This window comes from Oncorhynchus kisutch, linkage group LG8, assembly GCF_002021735.2.
Source record: "Oncorhynchus kisutch isolate 150728-3 linkage group LG8, Okis_V2, whole genome shotgun sequence".
Taxonomy (NCBI): domain Eukaryota; kingdom Metazoa; phylum Chordata; class Actinopteri; order Salmoniformes; family Salmonidae; genus Oncorhynchus; species Oncorhynchus kisutch.
In genome coordinates, this window is record NC_034181.2 from 47,020,124 (window position 1) to 47,037,856 (window position 17,733).

Sequence of the window (17,733 nt, forward strand, 5' to 3'; positions counted from 1 at the left end):
TTCAGAAGGGTGCAAATACTGTAACAGTAAAAGAGATTTCCAAAACCCAAACCTTTTCTTCATTTTCTGGGGAACACCTTCAAAACCTAATACAGTGCTATTCAGTTCAGTGTGTCATTGATCAAGGTTTCGGTCTGAAAATTGAGGTATTTTCAGATGGATGGCTGAAGCATATCCACAGAAAAACCATGCAGAGTCGTCGGGGGGGTGGGGGGGATAACGGACTTTGTCAGCCACTCCTCTGGCCTCGCTGAGTGCGAGATGGACTGCTGGTGGTGGTTGTGGTGACTGCAGGGTGAGGGCGAGGGCAGGGCAAGGCCTTACCTTCCTGGACCGCCTGGAAAGGGTTGTTCCCGTCCACAAACTCCACGGAGATGGTGATCTTCTCCGTCTCCAGGATCTCGTTGTTGAGGTTGAGGTCCGCCACGGCCATGCGGAACACCTCGTCATCCTTCCTGGCAGACTCGTCAAAGATGGCCCCTTCGAGAAAGAGAGAAAGAAGGGAGGGAGAGCAAAGGAGAGAGCAAGAGGGGGGGGGGGGATGATAAGTGATCATTGTGTCTAAGGAAAGTCTCTTGGGCCTTATTCTGTACGTGTGCCTAAACATCAATAGAGCAACAATCCATTTGCTGGGAAATAAGTAAGGTATGCCACAGTCAATGGGTGTATACAATACAGGAACATTCCACCTACATCCTGCAGGAATCCAAATAGAGACAGCATCTCTTCTTTTGGCCTTGCATTTCCTCTCTGCTTGTTGCCTGGAGCAAATGAGCTAGTAATTGTTTAAACCTGCTCACTGAAGCAATGCTAAATGCATTCTGCTGACCTGCAAATAGTCATCATTTAGAAATAGATTGTGTGTATGATGCAGATTGGTGATTCATACAGTAAACTCACCAATTCGGAGCTAAGCTCACATTTTGGGGCCAATTGCAGAGCAGTGTGATTTTTGGTCACCCTCTTCATAGACCTTCACAAAAATTACAGCAAGGTAACATCCTGAGGATTGCAGTAGCCTATGCTATGAAACACGTCAAGCGACAAAGTCAGTCCTTGGGACCATGCGCACTGGAGAGTACCCGTCAAGTTAGACATTCCACTCCCATTGCCATCCCCTCATTTAGCAACAAAAACACTTTGTAAACGTTTCAACATGTTTGTTCATGTTACTGGCATTTTCAAGCGTCCTACTGCTAGACATGTCCAATCACACGCAGGTTAAGATTATTAATTTATAATTTTAAGTACATTGGAAGAATCTCAAATTGCATACTTCTCGCTCAGTTTTTCCACTCAGACCACTCACAGACTGTCCTAGCAAAATTCTTACTTGAGAAATTGCTAAGAAGCTATTTCTGTTTCCTTTGACCATTTTTATTTAAACCAGTCACAGTGAGGTAGCCCACTTAATTGTTACCCAGAAATTATTTGATATTGAGATAAAAATGACTGCATTGGACCTTTAACTTCGGTTATTTAGAATTGAAGGCACATTGTATCGCCAGCCTGTAGGCCCACTCACAACCGCATGATGTTTGTGGACTAGTTTGGAGAACGAACACGCCTGTGACGTCCACATACACTACCGGTCAAACTTTTAGACACATACTAATTCAAGGGTTTTTCTTTATTTTTACCATTTTCTAAATTCTAGAATAATATTGAAGATATCAAAACTATGAAATAACACATATGGACTCATGACATAATCGAAAAAGTGTTAATCAAATCAATAAATGTTTTATATACTTCAAATTGCCACCCTTTGCCTTGATGACAGCTTTGCACACTCTTGGTATTTTCTCAACCAGCTTCACCTGGAATGCTTTTCCAACAGTCTTGAAGGAGTTTCCACATACGCTGAGCACTTGTTGGCTGCTTTTCCTTCACTCTGCGGTCCAACTCATCCCAAACCATCTCAATTAGGTTGAGGTCAGGTGATTGTGGAGGCCAGGTCATCTGATGCAGCATTCCATCATTCTCCTTCTTGGTCAAATAGCCCTTACACAGCCTGGACGTGTGTTGGGTCATTGTCCTGTTGAAAACAAATGACAGTCCCACTAAGCCCAAACCAGATGAGATGGCATTTCGCTGCAGAACAAATAACACATTTTCACCTGTCTAATGTCCATTGCTCGTGTTTCTTGGCCCTAGCAAGTCTCTTCTTATTATTGGTGTCCTTTAGTAGTGGTTTCTTTGCAGCAATTCAACCATGAAGGCCTGATTCACCCAGTCTCCTCTGAACAGTTGATGTTGAGATGTGTCTGTTACTTGAACTCTGTGAAGAATTTATTTGAGCTGCAATTTCTGAGGCTGGTAACTCTGAACTTATCCTCTGCAGCAGAGGTAACTCTGTGTCTTCCATTCCTGTGGTGGTCCTCATAGAGCCCGTTTCATCAAAGTGCTTGATGGTTTTTGCGACTGGACTTGGAAGAAACTTTCAAAGTTCTTGAAATGTTCCGTATTGACTGACCTTCATGTCTTTGTGTTTCTGTTTGCTTATTTGAGCTGTTCTGGCCATAATATGGACTTGGTATTTTACCAAACAGGGCTATCTTCTGTAATACCCCCCTACCTTGTCACAACACAACCAATTGGCTCAAACTCATTAAGAAGGAAAGAAATTCCACAAGGCACACCTACTAATTGAAATGCATTCCAGGTGACTCATGAAGTTGAGAGAATGCCAAAAGTGTGCAAAGCTGTCAACAAGGCTATTTGAAGAATCTCAAATCTCAAATATATTTTGATTTGTTGAACACCTTTTGGGTTACTACATGATTCCATATGTGTAATTTCATAGTTTTGATGTCTTCACTATTATTCTACAATGTAGAAAATAGTAAAAAATAAAGAAAAATCCTTAAATGAGTAGGTGTTCTAAAACTTTTGACCGGAAGTGTAGTTAACCAACAGGTTCACGTGCCCAGTAATCGTAATATTCCATGTTGAAGGGTGTTTTCCCAATATTTGTTGAGTGTTATGAGATCATGTTGAAATTAATTATGTAGTGGCCATTGGCCTAAATCAGAACTATTGATTGTTTAGGTGCATTTTGGATTATTCCAGTGTTACAAATTGGGCTTTTAACCTGTTCAGATTGCCCATTTCCTGAGAGCTTATTGGGCTAGAGTAATATGTTGTCCCAGGGCTCTCTAACTCAGCTGTGCGAGGAAATATTGACACAAAGTAATAGGTCTGAGTTTGAAAACGGTAGCTAGAAGCCAGCAGCTTCGGTGTGTCAGCCATTTAGTTTATGTTTGATACTTTTGTCAGTCAAATGTTTGCCAACGCATCATGTAAATTATATTAATGATTCCAGCTTTATTGACCTTCTCTGCACCTGTAAATAAATACCACCATTTTGCACCTGAAGTCCACCTGACTGCTGACGCTTGGCACACCTGAACAGACCGTAGAGTCCACTATCTTACAAAAATCAAGCGACAGTCTGTCCTAAAAAAAAATACATCCACTGTATGACTGTTTGGTGTGTTGTCTTGTTTTCCTTGCATGGTCTTAAACGCCATGCAATGTGAACGAGAAAAGACTAACAAAAACACAGTGCCGCATGAATAAATGGTCAAATAAAAGACGCATTCCTTCATCTATTTAATTAAGCTGCATTATTGATGCGACTCAAATGTGGTTCAGGGTGAATGGAAAGAAACATAGCCCACAAAGAGGTCTGATTGAAACAGATCAAAGAATAGAATACCTATCCCTTTGAGAGCGTGGGGCCTAGGCCGATACCTTACAGGATGTGATTGAGCCCTCTGTGATGGGGGTGCTATGTCTGACTGGTTGTACAGTAGTATGGTAAATGTACTATTAAATATACTATCAAATGTGAGCTGGTGGTCGGTTGTGAAATCGCCTGGTAAAGACAATGCTTTCAAAGCCCTGCAAGAACTCTGTCAGACAAGACAAATCTCCCTCCCAACCAGCAGCAACGTACTCACTTTGTCTCCAATCCTCCGCAAAAAAATAATAGCTCTTTTATCTGGGCCCCAGAATGGAGTTGCCATAGAAACAAAACTCAAGGTGGAGACTTCAAAACAAGCTTTAAAGCTGCATATCGCACCCGTGGCGGTGTGAAATGCTATAGAGGGGGGGACAATATTTTCCCTCAATGTTCCTCTAAAGTGGCCACCTCGCTCTGTTTTATTCCCTTAACTGAAACCATCAGATATTTAAATGGTAGAATAATTCAAACATCTTAATGGAAATAAATTACTGGTGGGGGCTGATTTTAAGGCCTTTCCACCTGTGATTCGTTTTCATTTCGGTGAGTGATTCATGATCCATTGATGATGATTAAGTGCATCGAGCCTTTATACCCATAGAAACATGAATTAGGAATGAGCTCACCCATATATATTCATCAAATATGATTCATCAAAATAGTATGAGTAATCAACGGACAGAGTCTCAAAAACATACAAATGTGCTTTTGAAGGTCGGCATTGGAATCCACTGAATTTAAAATAAATAAATAATAACAACTTGTTTACTTTCTACTGACCTTGAATCACAACTTAAATCACGGAGCTTGTTCAATGATGATATTTGCTATCTCTCTCTTCATTTATCTCCTAATGTTCCCCAGCTGGGAAATAATGACTGATTCTACATCTGATCTCAGAGCTGTGACCAGATACTTTATCAAGGGATGGTAGACCATACTAGTCTGTGCACACTGGCACCTGCCAGCAGCTGCAAACTCACACATAGCACATAGCAAAAGACAGCAGAAGGTCAAGGCCCCACTGTGCACATTATGGCCATTGTCACATTGATTAATGTCTCCAAGCTCTCTCTAGTGGAGAAAAAGTGAAGATTATTAAAAAAAATTGTGTGCACGTGTGTGTGTGTGTGTGGACGCAGGCCTGGCGGACTGCACTGGTATGATGAGGATGGCAGCACTGCGTGCTGATTTACAAGCAACCTTCCTCCTGCTCTAAACTCTTCTCCAGCATGGCTCCTCCAGCTCTTGGACAACTGGATTGTGAGGAAAAAGCAAACGTCACAACATATATCAGAGGAGACGATAAAGGCATTGCATCTAGCATTATACCGATGCTCCAAGGGCAACAGGGCTCAAATGCACAATATGCGATCATTGCTATTTCCACAACAGCTATTTGGATTGTAGGCAGAATACATTCATTTGGGAAATGCTATTGACTCCCGGGTGCTTTAAACATGTATCTGATATTGCTGCTGTTGTTTACTATGATTTCCTGAAGAATATCCAGTTTGTCAGTTAGTCCTATAACGTCTCCAGTAGGAGGTTCCTGCTGACTTCCCTTTTATGAAACGACACTTATCGTTTGGCCTTTATTCGGTTGAATGAAAAGCACACATTGTTAAATACACACTGAGAGAATCAACATGAGTTCCCTTTTAACTACAGCAAATCACCCAACAGAATAGAGGCTCTTTTCCAATTTCCAGCACTATTATTTCGCAACGTCAATAGAGCTCGCATAATTAGCCTGTGTGTTTAGACTAAATCATTTAGCATTAATGAGCAATTGTCTGGACGGGAATGACTTCCCTTACAATAAGAATTGAGGGAGTGTGAAGGAAGCTCGTTCTCTCCTGACAGGGTTAGACTTGGAAACAGACTTGTCAGCCTTGTAGTGTCCAGACCAGTTAGAAGATGACTACTAGGGCAGCTGTGCAGTTGGATAGGAAAAGACACATCTCTCAGGCTGTCCAAGCAGAGGCAGGATTCAGAAGGTTATTTAAGTGGTGGCAGAGAAGAAGTAGAGTTATTAGCTCTAATTGCACATCATTCCTTTATAGGCTATACCTGTATACTGAATAAATCTCTCTCTTTCTCTCTCTGAACCCAACTTGCAAAACCCCACTGAGATACAGAGGAATAACACTCCCTAACACTGGTCTCCACAGCCTAGTATGGGCTGATTGTGACGAAGCAGCCCCATGGCGGTTCTGGCTATAATAATGATAATGGAAGAGCCTTTCCACGTTGATGACAATGACAACAATGACAGTGACAGAGGGGATGGAACCGCCCACCTTGATAGCAATTGAAGGATCATGATGATGATCTGTTATGATGAAAGCAAGATTGAGACGGCGTGGGTGATGATGAGGATGAATTAGTATGCTTTTGCCGGGGGGAGTGGATGGAGGGGTGGTGTTTAGGGGAGGCCTGTGAGTGCACATGTGAGGGCGGTCAGATTTACGGCCCATGCCTTGTCTGGAAGACGGACGTGGCAGCTGACACCTTGGAGACAAGGGCGATTAATTGGCTCCGGGAGGCCCAGGGGAGAGTAGTAATCGTCTGATAGAATGTGATAGAAAACGGCAACACACCGCCATGTTTATCACGCCGTATGGCAGCCGTGGCCACGCACAGTAATAACTCCACGTCTCATTGGTGGGCCCCAGCCACCTCTCATCATCACTGCTCCGCCGCATACAAACACAGAGCCCTCTTCAATTTCTACCTCTGATGAGACTGGCTAGGTGTCCACCCCTGCACCAGGCAGGCAGAGTCACAGAGCTTGTCACAGAGCTCCACTATGTGTGACTCTGTGCTAGCAGGAATATAATGGTGTGTGGGCAGTGGTGAGTGAGTTCACAGCAGCCACTGTCAGTAGGGAACTATGTGTTCCTGAAATAGACTAAGGAGAAGGCATGTCAATTCTCATACAGCAGGAAGGAGACTAAATCTTACGGTAGGACAAAGTGACAAAAATATCCACGTGTACGTGGGTATCAGCAATCTGCTTCTGCAAAATCTATTACCGCCTTTGTGTAAAATTGAAATGATCCCGAGGACATGGTTTGTACTGTGAAATCCACATGTGCCATTTTCCCTTCTCCTGCTGGCTGAATACACACTTTCATTATTATCATGGAAATAAATGGCTTCATCATTAATGCGGCAGCAAAGCTGCCAGCCAGCTCGCTGGCTTTGCTGAGCCAATCTAAAGCCTCTCCATGGCTGTTCCTCACCTTCCCTGGCTGTGGGGACACCTTCTCCCTGACATTTAATAAAAGTGGGCTTAAATGGGGCTGCTGGATGCCTCAGATGTATGGGGCCTAGGAAGGCGAGTTCCCCATTAGATTGGGTTCCTTTAATATTGAACCTTTATTTAACCAGGGGAAACCCATTGAGACCAGGGTCTCATTTTCAAGGTGCCCTTGGGAACAATAAATCAACATAATCAGTCTCAAAACGACACTATCAATTTACAATTTCACATTTCAACAAATGAAAATAATAAATGACAGATAATGTCACATCAATCAAAGCATCAATCAAGACACATATGCTTGGGGTTTTGCTGGATTTTTACAATATGGGTGGGTACAGGCGTCATGTGGAGTGTACCCCTTGCCACACACACACACACACACACACACACACACACACACAGACACCGCTTTCATGCCATTTCAGATGGTGTTAGGCAGATTTTAACCAAACACCCCAAAACAGCACAGTAGGCTCAAAGTTAATAGATAATTTAAGCTAGCACATAACATTTTGAGAACCATGTTTCTTAGAGCTTGGTGAGAGCGTGGTTGTCCTGTGGTTGTTTTGCATACAACCTTCCCAAATCTTAAATAAAGGTTAAATAAAATTAAAATTAAAAGTACTGGCACATAACGGTCTGAGAACCATATGTTTCTTAGGTTGGAATTTCAGTACTTCAGCATAACCTGTAGAAAACGTTGAAGTAATTTTCTCAAATTGTTTAGAGAACTTTAAGAAACAACGTTGTTCTGTGGGAATTTCAGTCCTTCAGCATCATATATTCCACAGGTTAAAAAACATATACATTCCATTCTCAGCATCAACAAAACTCTCTCTATCCCTTTATCTTGTTAAGTGTGTTCAGGTGTATTGGCCACATCCACTAATTGGCCACACCTGATCTTAATGAGTGCTTGTTTCCTTTGAAATGGGGTCTGTTTGAATAGACTAAAATGAACAGCTTTGTATAAGTTAAAAAAACATGACATGCTATCTCCATCCTGGTGGTGCAGTGGACTAATTCCATGGATAGAGAGGCAGAAGATCATAGTCTCATTGAGGCTGTGCTACAATAAAGAAAAATAACAAAATGTGTTTGCATGATTAATGCCTAAGCAAATAAATTTCCATGTGTCCTATCTGTGCTTGGAGTTGAACACAGTTAACCTAATGGGGGAAACCAAAAATGTACGTTCCCACAACTTCCAAGGAACCAAATGTGTCAGCTGGGTTAGAATCACTGGGCTTGAAGTCAGTTGAAAACCCATAACTCTGTAATTAATATCTCTATTTGAATAGCCATTAACACCTTTCCAGAGGTCAGTGTGTGTAGAAAGCGTCATTAATGAGTGCCAATGATAATGGCGATGTCAATATTTCCAGATGTTTCGCGCTCATCCGGCTGAGTGGAGTGTGGGAAGGGAATTAGTGCAGAGTGTTATGGTGCTTGACACTAATGGAATGCTGAGCCAATTGTGAAGGCTAACACACAACGTGGCCCTCATCACTGGGGGTTGTCACACAGCATGAAAATGGGAGAGAGAGAGCAGTACACATATAGGATGCACAATGCCTGTAATGATAACCACAATGCAGTCTAAATGAAAGATTATGCTAATATCAAACTCTCACTATGACAATCAAAGGTTAGGTTACAAAAGTGTAGTCAACATATCCCTCTAGTAGTATTTGTATGTTACCCCATACCCCAAATAGCAATTCCTCCGTATACCAAGTAGAAGGTGCCCACTCCATGTCAATAAAACATGGGTAAAGTAAGAGATTTTAAAAATCCATGCCTCAAAACCTACTTAGACACTGCCACTTGGTGTACTCCGGTCATTTTCTGACCTGATGTAGACAAGATCTAGCCATTTCCTCCCAGGCAGGCAATCTATTCCTCAGGGTGCTCCATCAGCACTGGAGGCCTTTCAGGGAGCAGGCCGTCCATGAGCAGTCTAACCTTACAGAGATGGGGACTAGCTTGCTCCCACCCAGGCCGAGACAGAGCTGAGCTGGGAGTGTCTGGAGCGGTGGCAACCCAGATGTCTGCTAGCAGCTAGTTCCTTTAAAACCCTGCGACTCAGCAGAACATAACAAACCAAGCCTGTTGTTTTATTCATCACTGCAGCAAACTTGGTGGCCTGGAGGATGGAGCCAAGCGCTACTGTATGTAGACCTATGAGTCTCAATAATACACGATTTGCTTGCTTAGAGAATACTGTGTATATGGTGTCTTTGTGGGTTAACTTAAGCAATTTTTGTATGTCAGACCTACTGTGCCCTACGACCTAAGGTCGTTTTTTTTAGACAGAGGTTGTGCGGTAAGTGGACCTATTCTATAGATACAGATACAGACACAGAATCCACCCGATACTTCAATCCAAAACATTTTTGGGGATTTTTTTGTAACTACTATTAGACTATTATAACCCCCACTGACATTTCAAGTCAGTGACAAAAACCACACAGAAGCCTCGCATTACCATTCCTAGCATAAGCCAGCCTTCAGATAATTTTCCAGAGAAAACTTAATATAGATTAATAAGCATTACACAAAGCCACATTGGGGAGAATGGAATGTGTTCTCTTAAATTCCCCTTTAATAATTTATGGGATAATGATACGATGTGGATAAGCACACATAAAAATAACCAGATACAGTATTTATTTCCTCATTTCAGAGGATTTCAAGAGCAGTCATCTACACATATGAGCTGGGAAATTGCATATAAAATTCCAATCTGCTTTAGCAATCTGTTCAGCTCTCACTATCATTTCGGTTAGCTCTTTTTTGGTTCGCTTTGATATTCCCCAACCAACACTTTTCAGTTAAATGAGAAGAGTTTGATGTGGGATGAAGTCATTGTGTTACAAATGGTCTGTACATTCAATTCTGTAGTTTTATCAAACACACAAACCTACACCTGTTGCAAGAATCTTGAGGAGAATCTTGGAGAGGATGCAGCCACTCTTGGAGGACAATGGAACTTGGATTATAAAAATGCTTCTTTATCATCTTCCATTGTCCTCCAACAGTGGCTGAATATCCTCTCCACTTCAATGACAAATGACTCACAAATCCCCAAGCAATCCTTCCTCTGTCCACGCTTGTGCCTATTTGTTACTGAGAGAAAGCTCACACATTTATATTCTCCAACATTTTCCCCAAATATTGGACAGCAGAAGTCATTTCACTAATTGTGCAGAAGCACATCACGCTCATGGTCCCACTGGGTACTGTCCACTACGAATCTCCTTTCCTCAGGACTTGGTCCCTCTCTGCTCAATTGCAAAGGACCCCAGAGCCTGCTGAACTTGGTGCCAAGTTCCCTAAACCCTATTCTCCAAGGAAAACAAATGGTTCCTTGTTCGGTCTTGTCGTTGTTTTTGCATACCTTTTGAGAAGGAGATCAAACATCACAACAAAAATTAATTTTCTCTGTGCTGTCTTGGCTCCCTAAACAGAGTCACTCTAATTAGGTAATTAACAAGGATTAAGGAAACTGAACCGCTCAAATCAAACATTTAATTAGAAAACTAAACGGATACTCTAGTCTTTTGTCTGATGGAGTACCAAGGATCGCTGCCATGTCTCTCGGACAAACTGTTTCTGTCTCTCCCCATACTGGTCATCTTTAAAGAGTCCTTACTTAGCAATGCCAAAACTGATCCATCTTGTCTAAGCCTTGTAAGCCTTGTGGGTTGAACATATTACCTTTCTATAGACTAAAGCATTGCTGAATACCTGCAACAGTTTACTAGAACAAATATTAAAGGTCATGCTAAAGGGTAACATCTTCAAGCTTCAGGCCTATCACATCAACTACGAATGTGTTCAATTATTCATTACAAAAAAATTGTCTGAATGTCTTATGACGGACAGCAAAGGACATCCCATGATGACCAAGAATTGTGTTCCATGACTCTGGCTCATACAGCTGGTTACGCAGCTTAATACAGAGATGTGAGACAAAAGATGCTGTGAAAATCTCGTGTACAGATCAGACATCCGGAAGAACTTTTGTGCAAATGTATACATGTTTTTCCTTTGAAGAGGGAATGATCCTTGAATGATTCAAATCCAGTGGAGAGTATTCCATTTGAAAGACATTAATGGGGTGAAACGATTGTAAGAGCCTGGATAAGTACTCCACTCTCATCTCGAGCAGTGACATTGCAAGACAATTGCTCTCCCTGTACAGGTTCCTCAGCCGACACACCGGACCTCACAAAAAGACTGCAGTTTGCTCAAACACAGGAAAATCTCCATTGAGAATCCTTTAATGGACCATCTGCCTGTAGCAATTACAGTCGAAGCCGGAAGTTTACATACACCTTAGCCAAATACATTTAAACTCAGTTTTTCACAATGCCTAGTAAAACTAGTAAAACTTCCCTGTTTTAGGTCAGTTAGGATCACCACTTTATTTTAAGAATGTGAAAGGTCAGAATAATAGTAGAGAGAATTATTTATTTCAGCTTTTATTACATACATCACATTCCCAGTGGGTCAGAAGTTTACATACTGTCACGCCCTGGTCTTAGTATTTTGTGTTTTCTATATTTATTTGGTCAGGCGTGTGACATGGGTTTATTTTGTGTTGTGTTTATTTCTGGGGGTTTTTCGTAGGTTTTGGGATTGTGGCTTAGTGGGGTGTTCTAGCAAAGTCTATGGTTGCCTGAGGCGGTTCTCAATCAGAGGCAGGTGATTCTCGTTGTCTCTGATTGGGAACCATATTTAGGCAGCCATTTTCTTTGAGTGTTTCGTGGGTGATTGTTCCTGTCTTTGTGTTAGTTGTCACCAGATAGGCTGTATAGGTTTTTTATTGTTTGTTTTTTGTTTGTTTTTTCTTTGTTATTAAACATGTATCTATCTTACCACGCTGAAATTTGGTCCAACTCTCCTTCGACGGAAGAAAACCGTAACACATACACTCAATTAGTATTTGGTAGCATTGCCTTTAAATTGTTTAACTTGGGTCAAACGTTTTGGGTGGCATTCCACAAGCTTCCCACAATTGGCCCATTTTAGCCCAATTTTGGCCCATTTTGGCCCATTCGTGACAGAGTGTCACACACAGGTCATAGAGAGGCTTTTATTCTCTATTTGGTTTTTAGACTAGGGTGGGCATTCTATGTTCATTGTTCTACGTTTTGTATTTCTTTGTTTGGCCGGGTGTGGTTCTCAATCAGAGGCAGCTGTCTATCGTTGTCTCTGATTGAGAACCATGCTTAGGTAGCTTTTTCCCACATGGATTTTGTGGGTAGATAATTTCTGCTTAGTGTTTGTTTCACCTTTCAGAACTGTTTCGGTTATTCCTTTTTGTTATTTTTGTATTTAGTGTTCAGTTTCAAATAAATAATATGAACACGTACCACGCTGCACCTTGGTCCTCACCTCCTTCCACCATCAGCCGTTACACAGAGCTGGTGTAACTGAGTCGGGTTTTTAGGCCTCCTTGCTCACACATGCTTTTTCAGTTCTGCCCACAAATGATCTAGGGTTGAGGTCAGGGCTTTGTGATGGCCACTCCAATACCTTGACTTTGATATCCTTAAGCCATTTTGCCACAACTTTGGAAGTATGCTTGGGGTCATTGTCCATTTGGAAGACCCATTTGTGACCAAGCTTTAACTTCCTGATTGATGTCTTGAGATGTAGCTTCAATATATCCACATAATTTTCCCTCCTCATGACGCCATCTTTATTGTGAAGTGCACCAGTCCCTCTTGCAGCAAAGCACCTCCACAACATGATGCTGCCACCCCCGTGCTTCACGGTTGGGATGGTGTTCATCGGCTTGCAAGCCTCCCCCTTTTTCCTCCAAACATAATGACCATCGTTATGACCAAACAGTTATATTTTTGTTTCATCAGACCAGAGGACATTTCTCCAAAAAGTGCTATCTTTGACCCCATGTGCAGTTGCAAACCGTAGTATGGCATTTTATGGTGGTTTTGTAGCAGTGGCTTCTTCCTTGCTGAGCGGGCTTTCAGGTTATGTCGACATAGGACTCGTTTTACTGTGGATATAGATACTTTGTACCTGTTTCCTCCAGCATCTTCACAAGGTCCTTTGGTGTTGTTTTGGGATTGATTTGCACTTTTCGCACCAAAGTACGTTCATCTCTAGGAGACAGAACGCATCTCTTTCCTGAGCAGTATGACGGCTGTGTGGTCCCATGGTGTTTATACTTGCGTACTATTGTTTGTACAGATGAACATGGTACCTTCAGGCATTTGGAAATTGCTCCCGAGGATGAACCAGACTTGTGGAGGTCTACATTTTCTTTTCTAAGGTCTTGGCTGATTTCTTTTGATTTTCCCATGATGTCAAGCGAAGAGGCACTGAGTTTTAAGGTAGGCCTTGAAATACATCCACAGGTACACCTCCAATTGACTCAAATTATGTCAATTAGCCGATCAGAAGCTTCTAAACCATGACATAATTTTTCTGGAATTTTCCAAGCTGTTTAAAGGCACAGTCAACTGAGTGTATGTAAACTTCTGACCCATTGGAATTGTGATACAGTGAATTATAAATTAAACTATTGTTGGAAAAATGACTTGTCATGCACAAAGTAGATGTCCTAACTGACCTGCTATATCAATAGTTCCAGTGTTTTCACTGTAGATACTGTATTGATCAAGCATTGACTTTGTCTAGCTTAGTCTAGCTTCACCAAAAGCAGCAAAGGACGGCATGTGTGTATATTTGGCTTCAAAACAGTGATCAGACTATAGGGCTATAATGAGCGTGTTGGGCTTAGCGATGCTTTCAAAGCCTTGCCATGCGGCCCACATGCTCTTCTGTACCACCCTGGTTTACTGAGGACACTGTGCTCTATTTGGACCATCACATCTGAGGGGGGGGATCTAAGAACAAAACCTTATGATGTCTGGAGATACTACAGAGCTGCAAGTCAGATCATAGCGCACTTTCATACGCGGCTAGTTCTGTCATGAAACACCCCTGCCATGTGCCTGTGAAGACACAGGCCCACATAGTTAACCTTTCTTTGTCTTATCGACTTCCAAGTGAGAACACTGTGAACTGCAGTATTTCTGAAATATCCTAATGAATGCAACTCTTCAAATGTTTCTCAAAGGATCACACGACTGAGAGGCACATTTGTGGAAAACACATTGTACAGATCATGTATTCATGCCAGCTATGGTACCATCCCATCAGATTTAGACGTGCTCCGACATCTATACTAAGGGTCTGAGGTCTAAGCTCTTTGGACTGTGAGCAGAGTGTGCCACATTTCATATGGAAGACAGGAGAGAGATAACAGCCCATTCAATCTGGCCTGTGTGAGGTTTCAGTAAAAAAAAATTTTTTTTAATCATTTTGGGTTAAAAAAACACTCCAGGCCACGATTGAACGTCTGAAACTAGATAGAAAGTATGTAGAAATTACAATGGACCGATACGTTTTTCAAATAACTGCCCTTTTTCTGCCCCGAAGATTGCATTTGAGGAACAAATCTTTCCGAAAAAAAATTGAAATCCTGATGTGGCCCTTAAGCAAAAAATGATGGCCCACCCCTGGCCTAGACTTTCTCCAAAACCGACAGCATACATGGAATACCTTGAAACGTATTACCCGAGTGTTTCTTTCTCAACCCATCTAACATGGCAGTGAGAAAGAAGATTCCAGTACGATTCTCTATGAAGAGATTCTAAAAAGCCCTTATAGAAATGTCCTTTAGTTCTGGTCCTGCAGACCCCACGGGGGTGTGCAGACTTTTGTTTCAGCCGATCATTAATTATCACACCTTATGTAACTAGTCAAGTCTTTGACAAGTTGAATCCGGTGTGACTGGGCTGGTACAAAACCCTGCACACCCTGTGGATCCCAAGGGCCAGGACTGAAAAACAATGCCGTAGAACGTAGAGCAGTTTTCTCCTTCCCCTGTGGTAATCTCTCAACTGTGTTTTCAGCAAAGGAACATACTGTATATTGGATTATTCTCAAAATATGATTTAAAAAATCACTCAGCCACGGCAAGCTATTCAAACGATACCTAAGCCATATGACCTTCATAAACAAAGCAATCTCCTGTGTGTTACTACTGCACTAAATTGCATTGTCATTGACGTGACTATTTCTGTGTTCTTTCCTTTTCGTAGTGTGTTTTACCTTGCAACCCCCAGGCCACGACACGATATACATATTCTGCCCCTACTTTAATCTGTCTGATGTAAGGGATTTACACTCGACAGTTCTTCAAACACGCACAAACTCACACACACACACAGACGCACACAGACACACACACACCCACCCACACATCTGGTTTACTTAAGCAGGATGCCAGAGAATGGAAAATGTGTACCTACGTGCTGGTTACAACAAATCAGTGTGCAGGTTCAAGGTTGCGTACAGGAAATAAGAGCTTTTTCTCTCAGGACGATAGAGAGGAAATAGGCCAGAGGAGAGAATACAGAATGATGGAATACCAGGATGGATAGAAAGAGAGAGAAGAGTGTGCACTATTTATCTGTCAGGACTTTTTGCAGCACAAGCCTGGAAACACTATGTCATGGGCCATAGAGCTATTCTCGCCCATCAAATACCACACTGTTTACCCTCTGCAGTTCAATCCCAAAGATGGGGAAATAAACTGAAACGAGTAGCCAGTAAAATGTAGGTGTAAGGTAGCCTAGTGGTTAGAGTGTTTGGCCAGTAACCGAAAGTTTGCTGCATCGAATTCCTGAGCTGACATCTGTCATTCTGCCCCTGAACAAGGCAACTAACCCACTGTTCCCCGCTAGGCTGTCATTGAAAATAAGAATTTGTTTTTAACTGACTTGCCTAGTTAAATAAAGGTAAAAAAATATATTTAAAAAAATAAAAGCCTGTTACTCGGGCCTTTATGACTTTGTGGCGTGACGAACTAGAATTAGCTTGACCCAAGACCCTGTTGACACAAACGGCTTCAACAATAACAGTTATGTGTTTTATGTTTTATGAAAAGATGTATAAAAAAATACTCGGTTTGATAAACTAGTAGGTTAATTCCCCAGCCAAGCAGATACAAGTAGTAGTCATTTTGGTGTGCATTATCAAAAAGTCCTTTCCTTATAACAAAATGCAATGTACCACTTGGTTGTCTATTGTATAACCCTGTCAGATGCCCTCCCAGTAAACACCACCTCATAAGATGAGGAAGTACATTGTTTATGAGAATTGTCTTCTGCAGTTGTTTGAGAGATGTCCAGTTTGCAACCGAATGTTCAACATAGAGAACACCAGCATGGGGACCCTCAGCATCACACAGACATGCACTTGTTGTTAGCGTTCCTAATAATGGAACAGGGAGGACACTTGAGTCAGGTTGGTGACATTTGACACGGTCAAATTTTTAAAAAAAGTTTAGAGTTTCGTCCCAATTCACCTTCATAACCTAGCCTGGTGGAGCAATCAGGTGATCAGGTTTGGTAAGATGGCGCCGGAGAAGAAGGCAGACGTTTTAAGTGCCACCACAGTCGGAGGCTGGCAGGAAAACGCTCAACCAGAGGCGGCACTGCTCTGGTAGCCAGGGACTTTAATGCAGGGAAACTTACATCCGTTTTACCAAATTTCTATCAGTATGTTAAAAGAGCAACCAGAGGACAAATAACTCAGGACCACCTATACTTCACACACAGAGACGCATACAAAGCTCTCTCTCACCCTCCTTTTGGCAAATCTGACCATAATTCCATCCTCCTGACTCCTGCTTACAAGCAAAAATTAAAGCAGGAAGCACCAGTAACTAGATCAATAAAAAAGTGGTCAGATGAAGCAGATGCTAAGCTACAGGACAGTTTCTTGGCAATTGTGTTTGGTTGCATGACAACCAAACACAATTGGAAGTTAAAGAATTGGAGGCTCAACTTCTCAGCTGTTTTGGCAACCTGGCTACCACGCAGTGAAACAAACCTGTGAACATCTCGCTCATCTCCATAACTGCGGTGCTGGCCGTGGCAATGTCATTTTGCTGAGTCTACCTTTTAACTTGAAGATTACATGTGAAATCAACCAAAGCTTGAAACCCTAGTCCTATATGTATTGCCTATTTTTTGTTGAACCCTGGGTTGAATTGAAACAATAACTGTTCACGACTTTGCAAATACTATATAGGCCTAAATAGTATCCCTGATGATATATGACTTATAAAAGGTATGGTTACGTTTTATTTGCTTTGTTAAACCTACCTTTTGGAATGATTTGGATAACAACAGTGAATATATTTAGTTATTAACATGCCATTAATGTTGCTATTTTCCTTCGGCAGAGAAGTCATGGAGTTTGATCTGAGGCTGTAAGGCACATGCAACTGGTGCAGCCATTATTGTCGGGCACTTCAGCGTAAGTAATGACAACATAAAGGAAATTTATGGCGCACCATCCAACCCGCTGCAGAGCGTTAATAATCCGCCCAAAAGCAAGGGATCATGGTCATCAATCATGCCAAGCAGGGAGGGGGAGGGGGAAAGAAATGGACAGCGGGGGAGGGTGAAGTGTCAAGGTCTTGAGGGGGAGAAACCATTAGGTGATAGTAAGGTGGTGGACAGAGAGAGCCGGAGGAGGGACTGCCCTAGATTTCTGCGACCTTGTGCTTTGGACTGCTTGGTGCTTCATGGACTGTGCAGAACTCTCTTGCCGCATACAGTACTTGGAGTGAGTGACTTTCCCTTCATCCAGGTTCCCCGTTTCA

At 42.1% G+C, this 17,733-nt stretch overlaps 1 protein-coding gene across 3 annotated transcripts in view; it reads right to left on the reverse strand.

The window, feature by feature from the left end:
* LOC109895605 (glutamate receptor ionotropic, delta-2-like) overlaps nt 1-17,733 on the reverse strand; it is a 521,177-nt gene that overhangs the window by 452,268 nt on the left and 51,176 nt on the right. For all 3 annotated transcript variants that reach the window (XR_004210832.1, XM_020489443.2, XM_031830442.1), the window contains exon 2: nt 325-480. Coding sequence is in view for 2 of the 3 variants with exons in the window: in XM_020489443.2 (XP_020345032.2) it covers nt 325-480 (156 nt within the window). In the remaining variant the exon portion in view is untranslated. The remainder of the gene's footprint in view (nt 1-324; nt 481-17,733) is intronic.